This window comes from Bubalus bubalis, chromosome 9, assembly GCF_019923935.1.
Source record: "Bubalus bubalis isolate 160015118507 breed Murrah chromosome 9, NDDB_SH_1, whole genome shotgun sequence".
In the NCBI taxonomy this organism is placed as follows: Eukaryota; Metazoa; Chordata; class Mammalia; order Artiodactyla; family Bovidae; genus Bubalus; species Bubalus bubalis.
The window spans coordinates 100,825,018-100,841,514 of NC_059165.1; the positions used below are offsets into that span (position 1 = coordinate 100,825,018).

At 40.0% G+C, this 16,497-nt stretch overlaps 1 protein-coding gene across 3 annotated transcripts in view; it reads right to left on the bottom strand.

Moving 5' to 3' along the window:
* Positions 1-1,808: 1,808 nt before the first annotated feature.
* Positions 1,809-16,497, bottom strand: part of LOC102391222 (adhesion G protein-coupled receptor E2) — a 41,044-nt gene continuing 26,355 nt past the window's right edge. Inside the window, exons 16-20 of one of the 3 annotated variants that reach the window (XM_044948250.2) lie at positions 16,074-16,165; positions 14,916-15,084; positions 14,720-14,830; positions 4,068-4,275; positions 1,809-2,727 (exon numbers count right to left, since the gene is read on the bottom strand). In XM_044948250.2, the coding sequence (XP_044804185.1) occupies positions 4,111-4,275; positions 14,720-14,830; positions 14,916-15,084; positions 16,074-16,165 (537 nt within the window). In that variant the 3' untranslated portion in view covers positions 1,809-2,727; positions 4,068-4,110. Of the gene's footprint in view, positions 2,728-4,067; positions 4,276-14,680; positions 14,831-14,915; positions 15,085-16,073; positions 16,166-16,497 lie in introns of those variants that run through there. The other 2 variants (XM_025293680.3, XM_044948251.2) reach the window with 2 other exon arrangements.

Consider the following 16,497-nt stretch of genomic DNA (forward strand, 5'->3'; position numbering starts at 1 on the left):
CCCTTGCCCTCTCCCACAGAGTCCAAACGACTGTTCTATACATCTGTGTCTCTTTTGCTGTCTCTCATACAGGGTTATCCTTACCTTCTTTCTAAATTCCATATATATGCGTTAATATACTGTATTGGTGTTTTTCTTTCTGGCTTACTTCACTCTGTATAATCGGCTCCAGTTTCAATCACCTCATTAGAACTGATTCAGATGTAGTTTTTAATGGCTGAGTATTATTCCATTGTGCATATGTACCACAACTTTCTTATCCATTCATCGGTTGATGGACATCTAGGTTGCTTCCATGTCCTGGCTATTATAAACAGTAATGCGATGAACACTGGGGTACACATGTCTCTTTCGATTCTGGTTTCCTCAGTGTATACTCCCAGCAGTGGGATTGCTGGGTCATATGGAGCTCTGTTTCCAGTTTTTTAAGGAATCTCCACACTGTTCTCCATAGTGGCTGTACTAGTTTGCATTCCCACCAACAGTGTAAGAGGGTTCCCTTTTCTCCACACCCTCTCCAGCATTAATTGCTTGTAGACTTTTGGATAGCAGCCATTCTGACTGGCGTGAAATGGTACCTCATTGTGGTTTTGATTTGCATTTCTCTGATAATGAGTGATATTGAGCATCTTTTCGTGTGTTTGTTAGCCATCTGTATGTTTTCTTTGGAGAAATGTCTGTTTAGTTCTTTGGCCCACTTTTTGAGTGGGTCTTTTATTTTTCTGGAATCGAGCTGCAGGAGTTGCTTGTATATTTTTAAGATTAATTCTTTGTCCATTGGTTTGTTTGCTACTATTTTCTCCCATTCTGAAGGCTGTCTTTTCACCTTGCTTATAGTTTCCTTTGTTGTGCAGAAGCTTTTAATTTTAATTAGGTTCCACTTGTTTATTTTTGCTTTTATTTCCAATATTCTGGGAGGTGGGTCATAGAGGATCCCACTGTGGTTTATGTCAGAGAGTGTTTTGCCTATGTTTTCCTCTAGTAGTTTAATAGTGTTTGATCTTACATTTAGATCTTTAATCCACTTTGAGTTTATTTTTGTGTATGGTGTCAGAAAGTGTTCTAGTTTCATTCTTTTACAAGTGGTTGATCAGTTTTCCCAGCGTCACTTGTTAACAAGATTGTTGTTTCTCCACTGTATATTCTTGCCCCCTTTGTCAAAGATAAGGTGTCCATAGGTGTGTGGATTTATCTATGGGCTTTCTATTTTGTTCCATTGCTCTATATTTCTGTCTTTGTGCCAGTACCATACTCTGTCTTGATGACCAGTCAACCTTAAATGAAATCAACCCTGAATACTCTTTGGAAGGACTGATGCTGAAAATGAAACTCTAATACTTGGCCACCTGATACAAACAGCTGGCTCATTGGAAAAGACCCTGATGCTGGGAAAAACTGAAGGCAGAAGGAGAAGAGGAAGACATGATGAGATGGTTGGATGGTATCATTGATTCAATGGACAAGAAGTTGAGCAAACTCTGGGAGATGATGAGGGACAGGGAAGCCTGGTGTGCTGCAGTCCATGGGGATGCAGAGTTGGACAGGTCTTACTGATTGAAGAACAACATGTAGTCATTAATGGGGCTTCCCAGGCGGCTCAGTGGAAAAGAATCCACCTGCCAATGCAGGAGATGTGGGTTGGACCCCTGGGATGCGAGGGTTCCTTGGAGAAGGAAATGGCAATCCACTCCAGTATTCTTGCCTGGGAAATCCCGTGGACAGAGGAACCTTGTGGGCTACATTCCATAGGGTTTCAAAAGAGTCAGACATTACTCAGTGAGTAAACAACAACAAGAACTCATGGATATTTTAAAGTTTATATATTATGATAACTTACAGTAATTTTCCATTTTGTTTCAAGTGATACAAAGGGATTAGTGGGTGTTTGCAGGGCATTTATTGTAGGTGTAATCCTCTGGTTTAGATCTTGAATAGGTCACAGTTTGAGAAAGAAATAATTTGTTATATATGTAAACAAAACAAAACTATGCAGTAACAATATACACTTTTATTTTGCCAAGCTCAGTTTACAAGATATGCAAATTAAGATATTTTATTCACAGGGTTCTAATTTTACTCAGATAAAGCACTTTATTTATCATATAAGTAAAATTAGAAACCGAAAATCTCTTAATTTAGTGGAGCATATGGTGAGTACTAACATATATATTTCTAATGAATAAGTTAGCGATCTTTAGAAATGGAGAGTGAAGAAGTTGAAGCATGTATGTATGGAGACCATCTGTCCTAGGTTGCCTGTAATGAAAATGTTTTTTAGGACATAATCCAGAAAAATCTTGGGAAACCATATTAGTTATTTACCCTCTATGTAGGGTTTGACCTATTTCCTCTCTTTCTGTATTTTAAGTACGACTTCTGAAGCTCATTCTTCTTGTCATATATCTTCAATTAGAGGAACTTCATAGGAAAAAAGTTTGGAGCAGATGATTTAATCCAAGGCAACTGGGGAATTGGGTCATAGCTCCTTGATTATGCTGTTAGTGAAACAGGCATCCCATACGGAACAGAAAACCCAAATTCTCCAGCAATCTGAATATCACATATTCCCTTCATGCTTTATTCCACAATGCTTCCATGAAGAATTACTTGTAATAAACATGAAAAAGTGTTTGTTTGTTTGTTTTCCCATTACAGAGGTGACAGTTTAGAATTTTCCTCATTGTCTAGGATACCGGATCATCTGGTTTACTGACTGATTCAATTACCCTGAGAAGAAAATTGTGAAAAATAATATTTTGTTAGAAAGTGCTAGACTTTTACACCAAAAACCATAAAAGATAGTCAAAAGAAGTCAAAGAAGACCCAAAGAAATAAATAAACTTTCCATGATCATGGGTCAGAAGGCAATATAGTTAATATGGCAGCATTCCCCCAAATTGATCTATAGACTCAACACAATCCTTATCAACATCTCAGCTAACTCTTTTCAGAAATTGACAAGCACTTCTTACAATTCATATGGGACTCCACCCTTATGGCAGAAAGTGGAGAGGAACTAAAAAGCATCTTGATGAAAGTGAAAGAGGAGAGTGAAAGAGTTGGCTTAAAGCTCAACATTCGGAAAACTAAGATCATGGCATCTGGTCCCAACACTTCATGGGAAATAGATGGGGAAACACTAGAAACAGTGTCAGACTTTATTTTGGGGGGCTCCAAAATGACTGCAGATGGTGATTGCAGCCATGAAATTAAAAGATGCTTACTCCTTGGAAGGAAAGTTATGACCAACCTAGATAGCATATTAAAAAGCAGAGACATTACTTTGTCAACAAAAGTCTGTCTAGTCAAGGCTATGGTTTTTCCAGTAGTCATATATGGATGTGAGAGTTGGACTGTGAAGAAAGCTGAGTGCCGAAGAATTGATGCTTTTGAACTGTGGTGTTGGAGAAGACTCTTGAGAGTCCCTTGGACTGCAAGGAGATCCAATCAGCCCATTCTAAAGGGGATCAGTTCTGGGATTTCTTTGGAAGGAATGATGCTAAAGCTGAAACTCCAGTACTTTGGCCACCTCATGGGAAGAGTTGACTCATTGGAAAAGACTCTGATGCTGGGAGGGATTGGGGGCAGGAGGAGAAGGGGACGACAGAGGATGAGATGGCTGGATGGCATCACCGACTGAATGGACATGAGTTTGAGTGAACTCCAGGAGTTGGTGATGGACAGGGAGGCCTGGCGTGCTGCGATTCATGGGGTCGCAAAGAGTCGGACACGACTGAGCGACTGAACTGCACTGAACAAATGGGGTTCCAAAGAGTTAAAAAATCTTGAGAAAAACTTATTGATAGAGTCAAAGTGAAATTTACTACAAAATACTGGAATCAAGATATATGAATGAAAGAGCCTAGGGTACAGACATGGGCACTTATATTTAGGGTAACTTATTTTGACAAAGTTTTTAGTAAAGTTCACTGGGGGACAGAATAACCTTTTAAACAAATGATGCTGGGACAATGGGACAACTGCGTATCCACATGCTAAAGAATGTGGACCTCACAAAAAAAGTATAAAATTCGTATCATTAAAATGTTAATCATAAATTGATATACCTATGGAAGTGAAAGTGTTAGTTGCTCAGTCATGTCCAATTCTTTATGATTCCATCGTTTGTAGGTTGTCAGGCTTCACTGCCAATGGTATTCCCCAGGCAAGAATTCTGGAGTTGGTTGCCATTTCCTCCTCTGGGGGATCTTCCTGACCCAGGCATTGAACCTGGGTCTCCTGCACTGCAGGTAGATTGTTTACCACTAGCGCCACCTGGGAAACAATTACTATTTGTAAAACTATATTATTTTAAGCAATCAGTTCCATTCAGTTCAGTCACTCAGTCGTGTCCGACTCTTTATGACCCCATGAATCACAGCACGCCAGGCCTCCCTGTCCATCACCAACTCCCGGAGTTCACTCAGACTCACATCCATCGAGACAGTGATGCCATCCAGCCATCTCATCCTCTGTCGTCCCCTTCTCCTCCTGCCCCCAATCCCTCCCAGCATCAGAGTCTTTTCCAATGAGTCAACTCTTCCCATGAGGTGGCCAAAGTACTGGAGTTTCAGCTTTAGCATCAGTCCTTCCAAAGAACACCCAGGACTGATCTCCTTCAGAATGAACTAGTTGGATCTCCTTGCAGTCCAAGGGACTCTCAAGAGTCTTCTCCAACACCACAGTTCAAAAGCATCAATTCATCGCTCAGCTTTCTTCACAGTCCCACTCTCACATCCATACATGACCACTGGAAAACCCACAGTTTTGACTAGATGGACCTTTGTTGGCAGAGTAATGTCTGCTTTTGAATATGCTATCCAAGTTGGTCATAACCAATACCTATATATAATTACTATAGACAATACCTGTATACAATTACTAAAAGTTCTGAAGTCTTGGAAGAAACATGCATGCAAATTTTTGTGACTTTGTTGCAGGCCATTGTTTTATGATAAGACTCCCAAAGGACAAGTGAACAAAAAATGGAGAAATTGGATTTCTTAAAAAATCAAAACTTCTGGGGGATGGTCCCAAGATGGCAGAGGAATAGGATGGGGAGACCACTTTCTCCCCTACAAATTCATATAAAGATCATTTTAATGCTGAGCAACTTCCACAAAACAACTTCTGAATGCTGGCGGAGGACACCAAGTACCCAGAAATGCAGCCCATTCTCTTTGAAAGGAGGTAGGACAAAATATAAAAGACAAAAAGAGAGACAAAAGATTAGGGACAGAGACCCATCATGGGGAGGGAGTCATGAAGGAGAGGAAGTATTCAAACAGTAGGAAACCCCCTCAAAGGCATGTCTGTGGGGAGATTTGAAAGCTCAGAGGGCAACTTAACTGGGAGGGGAAAAAAACACCCACAGAGTAGGCGCCTAACCACAACTGCCAGTGGAGAAGTAGCCCAGAAGCCCAGATCTACCACCCCTGCTGTGTACAGGCCACCCTGCTGGAGGCAGAGAGGCAGGCATGTGACAGCCAGAGCTGGAAGGCAAGGGACTGCTCCAATCTCAGCCCCAGAGACCAGCATCCTCCACCAAACTGTGAGTAGGCCCCCAGTTTCTAACCATGTCTTCCTGGGATCATGGATAGTTGACATCTTCCAGGAAGGTCACAGCCTGACATCAGCTCCCCAGAGGAGACACACAGCACACATGAGACAGTGCTCTCAAGCTCCAGGAAACCTAGTCAGGATTGGGAGGTGATGAAGACACATTGCACATCTGGAACAGTGCAGTTACCAAGCACCTGGTTGCCTGAGCTGCTCGGACCTGGGAAGGGCACAAAACGCATGCCCAACTGAGTCTGTGCCCTTGTGGACTACCCGAGAACCTGAACCTGAGTGGTTTAGACCTGGGAAGTGCACGAAATGCAGGGCCCACTTTGGACAGTGCCCTGCAGAGCACGCTGAAGCCTGAGCAGTGTAGACTGGGAAAGCACATGCTGCTGTGACCTGGGACAAACCCAGTGTGGTCCATACACTGTGAGCACTCCCCACACATGCCAGCGATATTTGTTTGCAGTTTTCCTCCCTCCCCACAACCCAACTGAACAAGTGAGCCTAAATAAGTGACCGCCTTCACCTCCTTGTGTCAGGGCAGAAATTAGACACCAAAGAGACCTGCAAACAGAGGAAGCCAAAATGAACAAAGAGGGAACCACTGGAAGTAGCAGGTGCAACAGATTAAAACACTTGTAGTTAACATTGACTAAGCATTGGAGGGGGCCTGTAGACCTTGAGAACAAGTACAAGCTGGAACAAGGAACTATTTGAAACTGAACTGACTCCACACTGCCTACAACAGCCCCAGAGAAATTCCTAGATATAGTTTTGCTATCATCACTTTTTAATTTTTTAAAAATTTATGTTCTTTATTACTCCTTTACTTTTCATTTTTACAACCTACTGTTACCTTGCAAAAAAAGACCTATTTTTAAAGCATATTTCATAAATATATATTTTATAAATTTTGTTTTGTATTTTTAATATTGTATCTTTGAGAGTCTAACCTCTACTCTAGATTTTTAATCTTTGCTTTTTGGTATTTGTTATCAATTTTGTACCTTTAAGAACCTAACCTTCAGTATCCATTCTCACTTAGGGCTGTTGATTACTGGCTTGATTGCTCTTTCCCTTTGGACTCTCCCTTTTATCTCCAGGTGACCTCTATCTCCTTCTTCCCCCTTCTCTTTTCTACTTAAGTCTGTGAATCTCTCTGGATGTTCTGGGCTGTGGAGAACACTTAGGGAACTGATTACTTGCTAGATTTGTCTCTCCTCTTTTGAATCCCCCCTCTTCTCCTCCTTGTCACCTCTATCTTCCTCATCCCTCTTCTCTTCTCTATGTAACTCTGAACGTTTCTGGGTTTTCCAGACTGTGGAGAGCACATATGGAATTGATAACTGGCTAGACTGCTCCTTCCTCTTTTGACTCTCCCTGTTCTCCTCCTGCTCACCAGGCTAATTCTCCAGCAAAGCAGGAACACAGCCCTGAGAATTAAAAGACAGGCCGTTCAAAGCCATACCAAGCCCACAGACATCCCAACTCTCTACTGGACACTTCATTGCACTCCAGAGAGAAGAGACCCAGCTCCACCCACCAGAACACACATGCAAGCTCCCCTAACCAGGAAACCCTGACAAGCCACTAGTCCACAGGGCAGGTTCCACAATAAAGAGGAACCACAAATTTCCAGCATACAGAATGGACACCCCAAACAGATCAATCTAAACAAAATGAAAAGGCAGAGAAATATTCAGCAGGTAAAGGAACATGATAAATGTCCACCAGATCAAACAAAAGAGGAGGAGATAGGGAGTCTACCTGAAAAAGAATTCAGAATAATGATAGTAAAGATGATCCAAAAGCTTGAAAACAAAACGGAGTTACAGATAAATAAATTAGTGACAAGGATTGAGAAGATGCAAGAAATGTTTAACAAGGATCTAGAAGGAATAAAGAAGAGTCAATAAATTATGAACAATGAAATAACTGAGATCAAAAGCACTCTGGAGGGATCCAACAGTAGAATAACTGAGGCAGAAGATAGCATAAGTGAGGTGGAAGATAGACTAGTGGAAACAAATGAAGCAAAGAAGAAAAAAGAAAAAAAGAATTAAAAGAAATGAGGACAACCTCAGAGACCTCCACCCTTACATTCAAGTAATAGGAGTCCCAGAAGAAGACAAAAAGAAAAAGCATGAGAAAATACTTGAGGAGAGAATAGTTGAAAACTTCCCTAAAATGGGGAAGGAAATAGCCATCCAAGTTCAAGAAACCCAGAGAATCCCAAACAGAATAAACCCAAGGCAAAACACCCCAAGACACATACTAATCAAACTAATAAAGAGCAAATATTAAAAGTAGCAAGGGAAAAGCAACAAATAACACACAAGGGGAACCCCATAAGGATAACAGCTGATCTTTCAATAGAAACTCTTCAGGTCAGGAGGGAATGGCAGGACATGCTTAAAGTGATGAAAGAGAAAAACCTACAACCCAGATTACTATACCCAATAAGGATCTCATTCAAATATGAAGGAGAAATTAAAAGCTTTGCAGAGAAGCAAAAGCTGAGGTAATTTAGTGCCACCAAACCAGCTCTTCAATAAGTGCTAAATGATCTTCTTTAGACAGGAAACACAGAAAAGGTGTATAAACTCGAACCCCAAACAACAAAGTAAATGCTAAGAGGATCATACTTATCAATCATTACTTTTAATGTAAATGGGTTGAATGCTGAAACCAAAAGGCAAAGACTGGATACAAAAACAAGCCCTCTATATATGCTGTCTACAAGAGACCCACCTCAAACCAAGGGACACATGCAGATTGAAAGTGAAGGGCTGGAAATAAATATTTCATGCAAAAGAAAGCAGGAGTGGCAATACTCATATCAGATAAAATAGACTTTGAAATAAAGGCCATGAAAAGAGACAAAGAAGGACTCCATATAATGATCAGAGGATCAAACCAAGAAGAAGATATAACAATTATAAATATATATGCACCCAACCTAAGAGCACCTCAATACGTAAAGCAAATGCTAACAAGCATGAAAGGGGAAATTAACAGTAACACAATAGGAGTAGGAGACTTTAATACCCCACTCACACCTATGGATAGATAAAAAAATTAGCAAGGAAACAAAAACTTTAAATGACACAATGGACCAGTTAGACCTAATTGATATCTATAGGACATTTCAGCCCAAAACAATGAATTTCACCTTTTTCGCAAGTGCACATGGAACATTCTCCAGGATTTATCACATTCTGGGCATAGGTCTAACCTTAGTAAATTCAAAAAAATTGAAATCATTTCAAGCCTCTTTTCTGATCATAATGCGGTAAGATTAGATATCAACTCAAAGAAAAGCAATGCCAAAGAATGCTCAAACTACCGCACAATTGCACTCATCTCATATGCTAGTAAAGTAATGCTCAAATTTCTCCAAGCCAGGTTCAGCAATACATGAACTGTGAACTTCCAGATGTTCAAGCTCATTTTAGAAAAGGCAGAGGAACCAGAGATCAAATTGCCAATATCCGCTGGATCATGGAAAAAGCAAGAGAGTTCCAGAAAAACATCCATTTCTGCTTTACTGATGACGCCAAAGCCTTTGACTGTGTGGATCACAATAAACTGGAAAATTCTGAAAGAGATGGGAATACCAGACCACCTGACCTGCCTCTTGAGAAACCTGTATGCAGATCAGGAAGCAACAGTTAGAACTGGACATGGAACAACAGACTGGTTCCCAATAGGAAAAGGAGTATGTCAAGGCTGTATATTGTCACCCTGTTTATTTAACTTATATGCAGAGTACATCATGATAAATGCTTGGCTGGAAGAAGTACAAGCTGGAATCTAGATTGTGGGGAGAAATCTCAATAACCTCAGATATGCAGATGACACCACCGTTATGGCCGAAAGTGAAGAGGAACTAAAAAGCCTCTTGATGAAGGTGAATGAGGACAGTGAAAAGGTTGGCTTAAAGCTCAACATTCAGAAAATGAAGATTATGGCATCCGGTCCCATCACTTCATGGCAAATAGATGGGGAAACAGTGTTGGACTTTATTTTTTTTTTGGCTCCAAAATCACTGAAGATGGTGATTGTAGCCATGAAATTAAAAGATGCTTACTCCTTGGAAGGAAAGTTATGACCAATCTAGATAGCATATTAAAAAGCAGAGACATTACTTTGGCAACAAAGATCCGTCTAGTCAAAGCTATGGTTTTTCCAGTGGTCATGTATGGATGTGAGAGTGGGACTGTGAAGAAGGCTGAGCGCCAAAGAATTGATGCTTTTGAACTGTGGTGTTGGAGAAGATTCTTGAGAGTCCCTTGGACTGCAAGGAGATCCAACCAGTCCATTCTGAAGGAGATCAGCCCTGGGATTTCTTTGGAAGGAATGATGCTAAAGCTGAAACTCCAGTACTTTGGCCACCTCATGCGAAGAGTTGACTCATTGGAAAAGACTCTGATGCTGGGAGGGATTGGGGGCAGGAGGAAAAGGGGATGACGGAGGATGAGATGGCTGAATGGCATCAGCGACTCGATGGACGTGAGTTTGAGTCAACTCCAAGAATTGGTGATGGACAGGGAGGCCTGGTGTGCTGCAATTCATGGGGTCACAGAGTTGGACTCGACTGAGTGACTGAACTGAATTGAACTGAACTGATTAGGGAAAAAACTATTAAAAATACAAACATATGGAGGCTAAGCAACACAGTTCTGAATAACCAACAAATCATGGAAGAATTAAAAAAGGAAATCAAAATATGCTCAGAAACAAATGAAAATGAAAACATGACAACCCAAAACCTATGGGATTCATAGGTTTTGAAAAACCTATCCCCTTAGCAAAAGCACTGCTAAGGGGAAGGTTCATAGCCTTACAAGCTTACAAGAGAAAAATCAAATAAATAACCTAACTTTACACGTAAAGCAACTAGAAAAAGAAGAAATGATGAACCCCAGGGTTAGTAGAAGGAAAGAAATCATAAAAATTAAGGCAGAAATCAATGAAAAAGAAATAAAGGTGACTATAGCAAAAATCAACAAAACTAAAAGCTGGTTCTTTGAGAAGATAAATAAGATAGACAAACCATTAGCCAGACTCAACAAGGAAAAAAGGGAGAAGGATCAAATCAACAAAATTAGAAATGAAAATGGAGAAATCACAAGACAACACAGAAATACAAAGGATCATAAAATAGACTACTATTGGCAGCTGTATGCCAATAAAATGGAACCTGGAAGAAATGGATGAGTTCTTAGAAAAGTATAACCTTCCAAAACTGAACCAGGAAGAAATAGAAAATCTTAATAGACCTATCACAAGCATGGATCGAAACTCTAATAAAAAATCTTCCAACAAATAAAAGCCCAGGACCAGATGGCTTCACAGCTGAATTCTACCAAAAATTTAGAGAAGAGCTAGCACCTATCCTATTCAAACTCTTCTAGAAAATTTCAGAGGAAGGTAAACTCCCAAACTCATTCTATTGCACCACCATCACCCTAATACCAAAACCAGAAAAAGATGCCATAAAAAAGAAAACTATAGGCCAATATCACTGACGAACATAGATGCAACAATCCTCAACAGAATTCTAGCAAACAGAATCCAGTAACATATTAAAAAGATCACACACCATGACCAAGTGGGCTTTATCCCAGGAATGCAATGATTCTTCAATATTCACAAATCAATTAATGTGATACACTATATTAATAAATTGAAGGATAAAAACCATATAATTATCTCAATAGATGCAAAGAAAGCCTTTAACAAAATTCAATATCCATTTATGATAAAATCCTTCCCAAAAGCAGGCACAGAAAGAACATACCTCAACATAATAAAAGCCGTATATGATAAACGCACAGCAAACATTATCCTCAATGGCAAAAAATCAAAAGGATTTCCCCTAAAGTCAGAAACAAGAGAAGGGTGACCACTCTCATCACTACTATTCAACATAGTTTTGGAAGTTTTAGCCACAGCAATCAGAGCAGAAAAAGAAATAAAAGGAATCTAGATTGGAAAAGAAGAAGTAAAACTCTCACTGTTTGCAGATGACATGATCTTTTACATAGAAAACCATAAAGACCCCACCAGAAAATTACTAGAGCTAATCAATGATTATAGAAAAGTTGCAGGACATAGAATTAATACACAGAAATCCCTTGCATTCCTATACACTAACCATGAAAAAACAGAAGGAGAAATTAAGGAAACAATTCCATTCACTATTGTGATGAAAAGAATAAAATACTTAGGAATAAATTTACCTAAAGAAACAAAAGACTATACATAGAAAACTATAAAACACTGATAACAAAATCAAAGATGAGACTAATAGATGGAGAAATATACCGTGTTCGTGTATCAGAAGAATCAACATAGTGAAAACCAGTGTACTACACAAAGCAATCTATAGATTCAATGCAATCCCTATCAAGCTATCAGCGGTATTTTTCACAGAACTAGAACAAATAATTTCACAATTTATATGGAAATACAAAGTCCTCAAATAGCCAGAGCTATCTTGAGAAAGAAGAATGGAACTGGAGGAATCAACCTGCCTGACTTCAGGCTCTACTACTACAAAGCTACAGTCATCAACACAGTATGGTACTGGCACAAAAACTGAAATATAGAATAATGGAACAAATAGAAAGCCTAGAAATAAGTCTATGCCCCTATGTTCACCTCATCTTTGACAAATAAGTAAAATATAGAATGAAGAAAATACAATCTCTTTAACAAGTGCTGGGGAAACTGGTCATCCATCTGTAAAAGAATGAAACTAGAACACTTTCTAACACCATATGAAAAAATAAACTCAAAATGGATTAAAGACCTAAATGTAAGATCAGAAAGTTTAAAACTCCTAGAGGAAAACATAGGCAAAACACTCTCTGACATAAATCACAGTGAGATCCTCTATGACCCACTTCCCAGAGTAATGGAAATAAAAGCAAAGATAAATGGGACCTAATTAAATTTAGAAGCTTTTGCACAATGAAGGAAACTATAAGGAAGGTGAAAAGACAGCCTTCAGAATGGGAGAAAATAATAGCAAACGAAGCAACTGGCAAAGAATTTATCTCAGAAATATGCAAGCAGCTCATGCAGCTCAATTCCAAAAAATAAGCAACCCAATCAAAAAATGGGCCAAAGAACTAAATGGACATTTATTCAAATAAGACAGACAGATGGCTAACAAACACATGAAAAAATGCTCAACATCACTCATTATCAGAGAAATTCAAATCAAAACCACAATGAGGTACCATTTCACGCCAATCAAAATGGCGGCTATCAAAAAGTCTACAAACAGTAAATGCTGGAGAGGGTGTGGAGAAAAGGGAACCCTGTTACACTGTTGGTGGGAATACAAACTAGTACAGCTACTATGGAGATCAGTGTGGAGATTCCTTAAAAAACTGGAAAAAGAACAGCCATACAACCCAGTAATCCCACCAGTGGGCATACACAGGTAAGAAACCAGAATTGAAAGAGACACGTGTACCCCAATGTCCATTGTAGCACTGTTTGCAATAGCTAGGACATGAAGGCAAGCCAGATGTCCACTGGCAGATGAATGGATAAGAAAGCTATGGTACATATACACAATGGAGTATTACTCAGCCATTAAAAAGAATACATTTGAATCAGTTCTAATGAGGTGGATGAAACTGGAGCGTATTATACAGAGTGAAGTAAGTCAGAAAGAAAAACACCAATACAGTATATTAATGTATATATATGGAATTTAGAAAGATGGTAACGATGACCTTATATGCAAGACAGTGAAAGAGACACAGATGTAAAGAACAGACTTTTGGACTCTGTGGGAGAAGGTGAGGATGGGATGATTTGAGAGAATAACATTGAAACATGTATATTACCATATGTGAAACAGATCACCTGTCCGAGTTTGATGCATGAAACAGGGCACTCAAAACTGCTGCACTGGGACAACCCAGAGGGATGGGATGGGGAGGGACGTGGGATGAAATTTGAGAGGGTTGATACATATATACCTGTAGCTGATTCATGTTAATGTACAGCAAAAACCACCACAATATTGTAAATTAATTAGCCTCCAATTAAAATAAAGAAATTAGTTAAAAAATTAAAACTTCTGTGCATCAGTTGACACTATGAGAGAGTGAAAACATTGAGAGAAATGGTTGGCTGAAGTCCTTGCACAATTCGTATAGACCCCATGGGTCTTTGTGTTTTCACCTGTCGAATAGAAACATTGTAATACCTTATCTTTAAGTGGTGATGTGAAGAATATATGAACAGAAAACATGAGAACTGTTTTGTAAACTCAAAAATACAAATTCTTGGTAAGATTCACACTGCCAGGATCTCTCTACGACCTCTGTGATTTTCTGATGTTTTGCATTATTTGTGCCTGTTGCAAATCCCAGGAATGATTAGATACTTATAAGGAAATTCTCAAATCTAATGTAATCCTTATACTTTACTTTTATGACTACATAAACCATGTATTTACTGTTTTCTATATACAGGGGTGGCTTCCCAAGTGGCACTAGAGGTAAAGAACCCATCTGTCAATGCAGAAAGATTCAGGAGACAAGCATTCAACACCTGGGTTGAGAAGATCCCCTGGAGAAGGGCATAGCAACCCACTCCAGTATTCTTGCTTGGAGAATCCCATGGACAGAGAAGCCTGGTAGGCTATGGTCCATAGGGTCTCAAAGAGTCAAACATGACTGAAGCAGTTTGGCACACACACATGCATATAGAGGGGTCCTGGGGTTGACATGGGTTAAATGATGGTCCTGTGACTCTGGTTAGCTTGTGTGTCTGTGCTTCAGATCCACAGTTACTGCTTATTGAGCTTAACACAGGACTAGTCTCTTCCTTAAGTGTTTGTGCATGAAAAAGTCCATGCTGCATGGACAAAATGGGTGCTCTAACCAGGTGGAGAATAAGAAGATAGTTATGTACGAGAGTCAAGATAAGAATAGAAATGCAATGAGCAGAAGTAAGAGGAAGACAGTCTTTCATGACAGAGGAATGTCCTGAGTGAGTTTAGACATAAACCAGTGTGAGTCATCATAGGGTATCACCTGCTTTATACCCAATTGTCCAGTATGATAGGAATGTGCTGCTCAATGAATCAATCAGTGAAGTGCTCTGGGGACACGCATGATCTTACCTCACTGTGTTTAGAGGGTTCCGACATGGCCTTGCTGGAGAGTGTGTACTCCTCAGACTCAGTTTTCTTTTTCTTGATCCCTTTGAACCATATCTTGTATTGCTCCTGCACCTGTAGAGACAAAGCATGCTCTGCATCAGCTCACAGAGAGAAATGAGGATGAGAAGAGTCCTGAGCAGGAGTCAGACAGTGGTACCTGCTGGCTGAGGAGGCAGTACACCAGGAAGATGAAGAAACCCTGCAAGCTGTTGATGATGGTGAAGAGGTAGGCCATGACGTGGGGAGCTGGTCCCACCTGCAGGATTCCCAGACACCATGTACATCCCAAGATAAAGAGCTGAGCCGTGGCTTTAAATGTTAGCATCCTGAGTAGGAGGACAAAAAAGATTCATGATGCACCCTGACCAACACAATCAAGTCCATCTTTTTTCAGCTCAAAGAATGTCTCTGACTCAGTTGTGGCCACTCTGATCTTTACTGTGAATGATTATCTAAAAGAAATATTTTTTGTTTCCAGAATGGTGTATTATCTTAGACTGAAGTTGGTAGTGAAACTTCATAATGTGGCTTTCAGTAATAGGATGAATATCCCCAGTTTCAATCAACTAATATTACTGTGGATGTTCTGTGCACATGGCTTTGTGCTGGCCCGATGCATTAAAAATAACAAAGGCAAGATTTCTGATTTCACAAACTTTACCACCTAGTGGGAAGACAAATACAAATAGTCAGTTATACTTGTGAAATTGAAGGTCCCTCTGCCCTGGTCCCTCCGGTGATGTCCCTATCTTTTCCATCTCCATGAATTGACCCAGAGCATGCTTTGTCAGATGATTCATTATGTGTAAATGAAAAGAAAGCAAAGGATATCCTTGGCTTCTTAGAAGATATGATATGTGGATAATCAACTTGGCTTCACCAGGTCGAACAGGGCAGATGAGGGTAGTGGGACAAACATGAATAAAGACATGGGCATGAAAGGGCATGCTGTGGCCTGTGTCAGGTATGTAAGTGATTTATAAGGATATATATATTCTCAGGACTTTTCTCATAGGGTCATGGTGGTAATCCCTGTTTATCAGAACAAAATCAATTTCCTCTGTAGTTAAGATAGTTCCATTCTTGGGTTAGAGATGAATGGAATATTTTTGACTTGGGTATCAGCAACAGAACAGTATTCGAGCTTCCAAGAAGGGTGGCTGAACTCCTCCTCTCAAGTCGCCTTGAAACCCTGTGAAGGGACATCAGAAGCTTGGAACTCTATGTCCTTGCTCCTGGACCATGCTTTTTATGGTGCGGGGTTGTGGGGGTGTGATGGGGTAGGGTGGCGATGTGTACCTCTGATCCATCTCACCTAGTCTTCCGGAGAGCGGACACATCACTGTTGAGTGAGGAGAGCTTCTTTTTCACAATCCAGAATGTTATCAGGAAGAAAACTAAAGTAATCTGCAGAAACATCACAAGGGATATTAAGTGCATCCAGATCTGCTAATCCTTCCTTGTGGCTCATCCAACATCTAAATCAGCAGGTAGGAAGGGTTTGTATTTCATAACAGTGATAGAAAACCAGACTGAACACCAGTAACTCACTTTGCATGGGGATTTACATGCTTAAACCCTAAGAATGCCGTGTCTAAGGAAATACTCCTTCGTGGTTTTAAAATGGAAATTTCTGCATCCTGGGACCCTCTCATTCCTGAGCTAACTGGAATAATTGGTCACCCTGTCCATAGCCCTCTTTTTGCTTGTGCTTTAATTCACCCTCAGCCAGGGAGGAA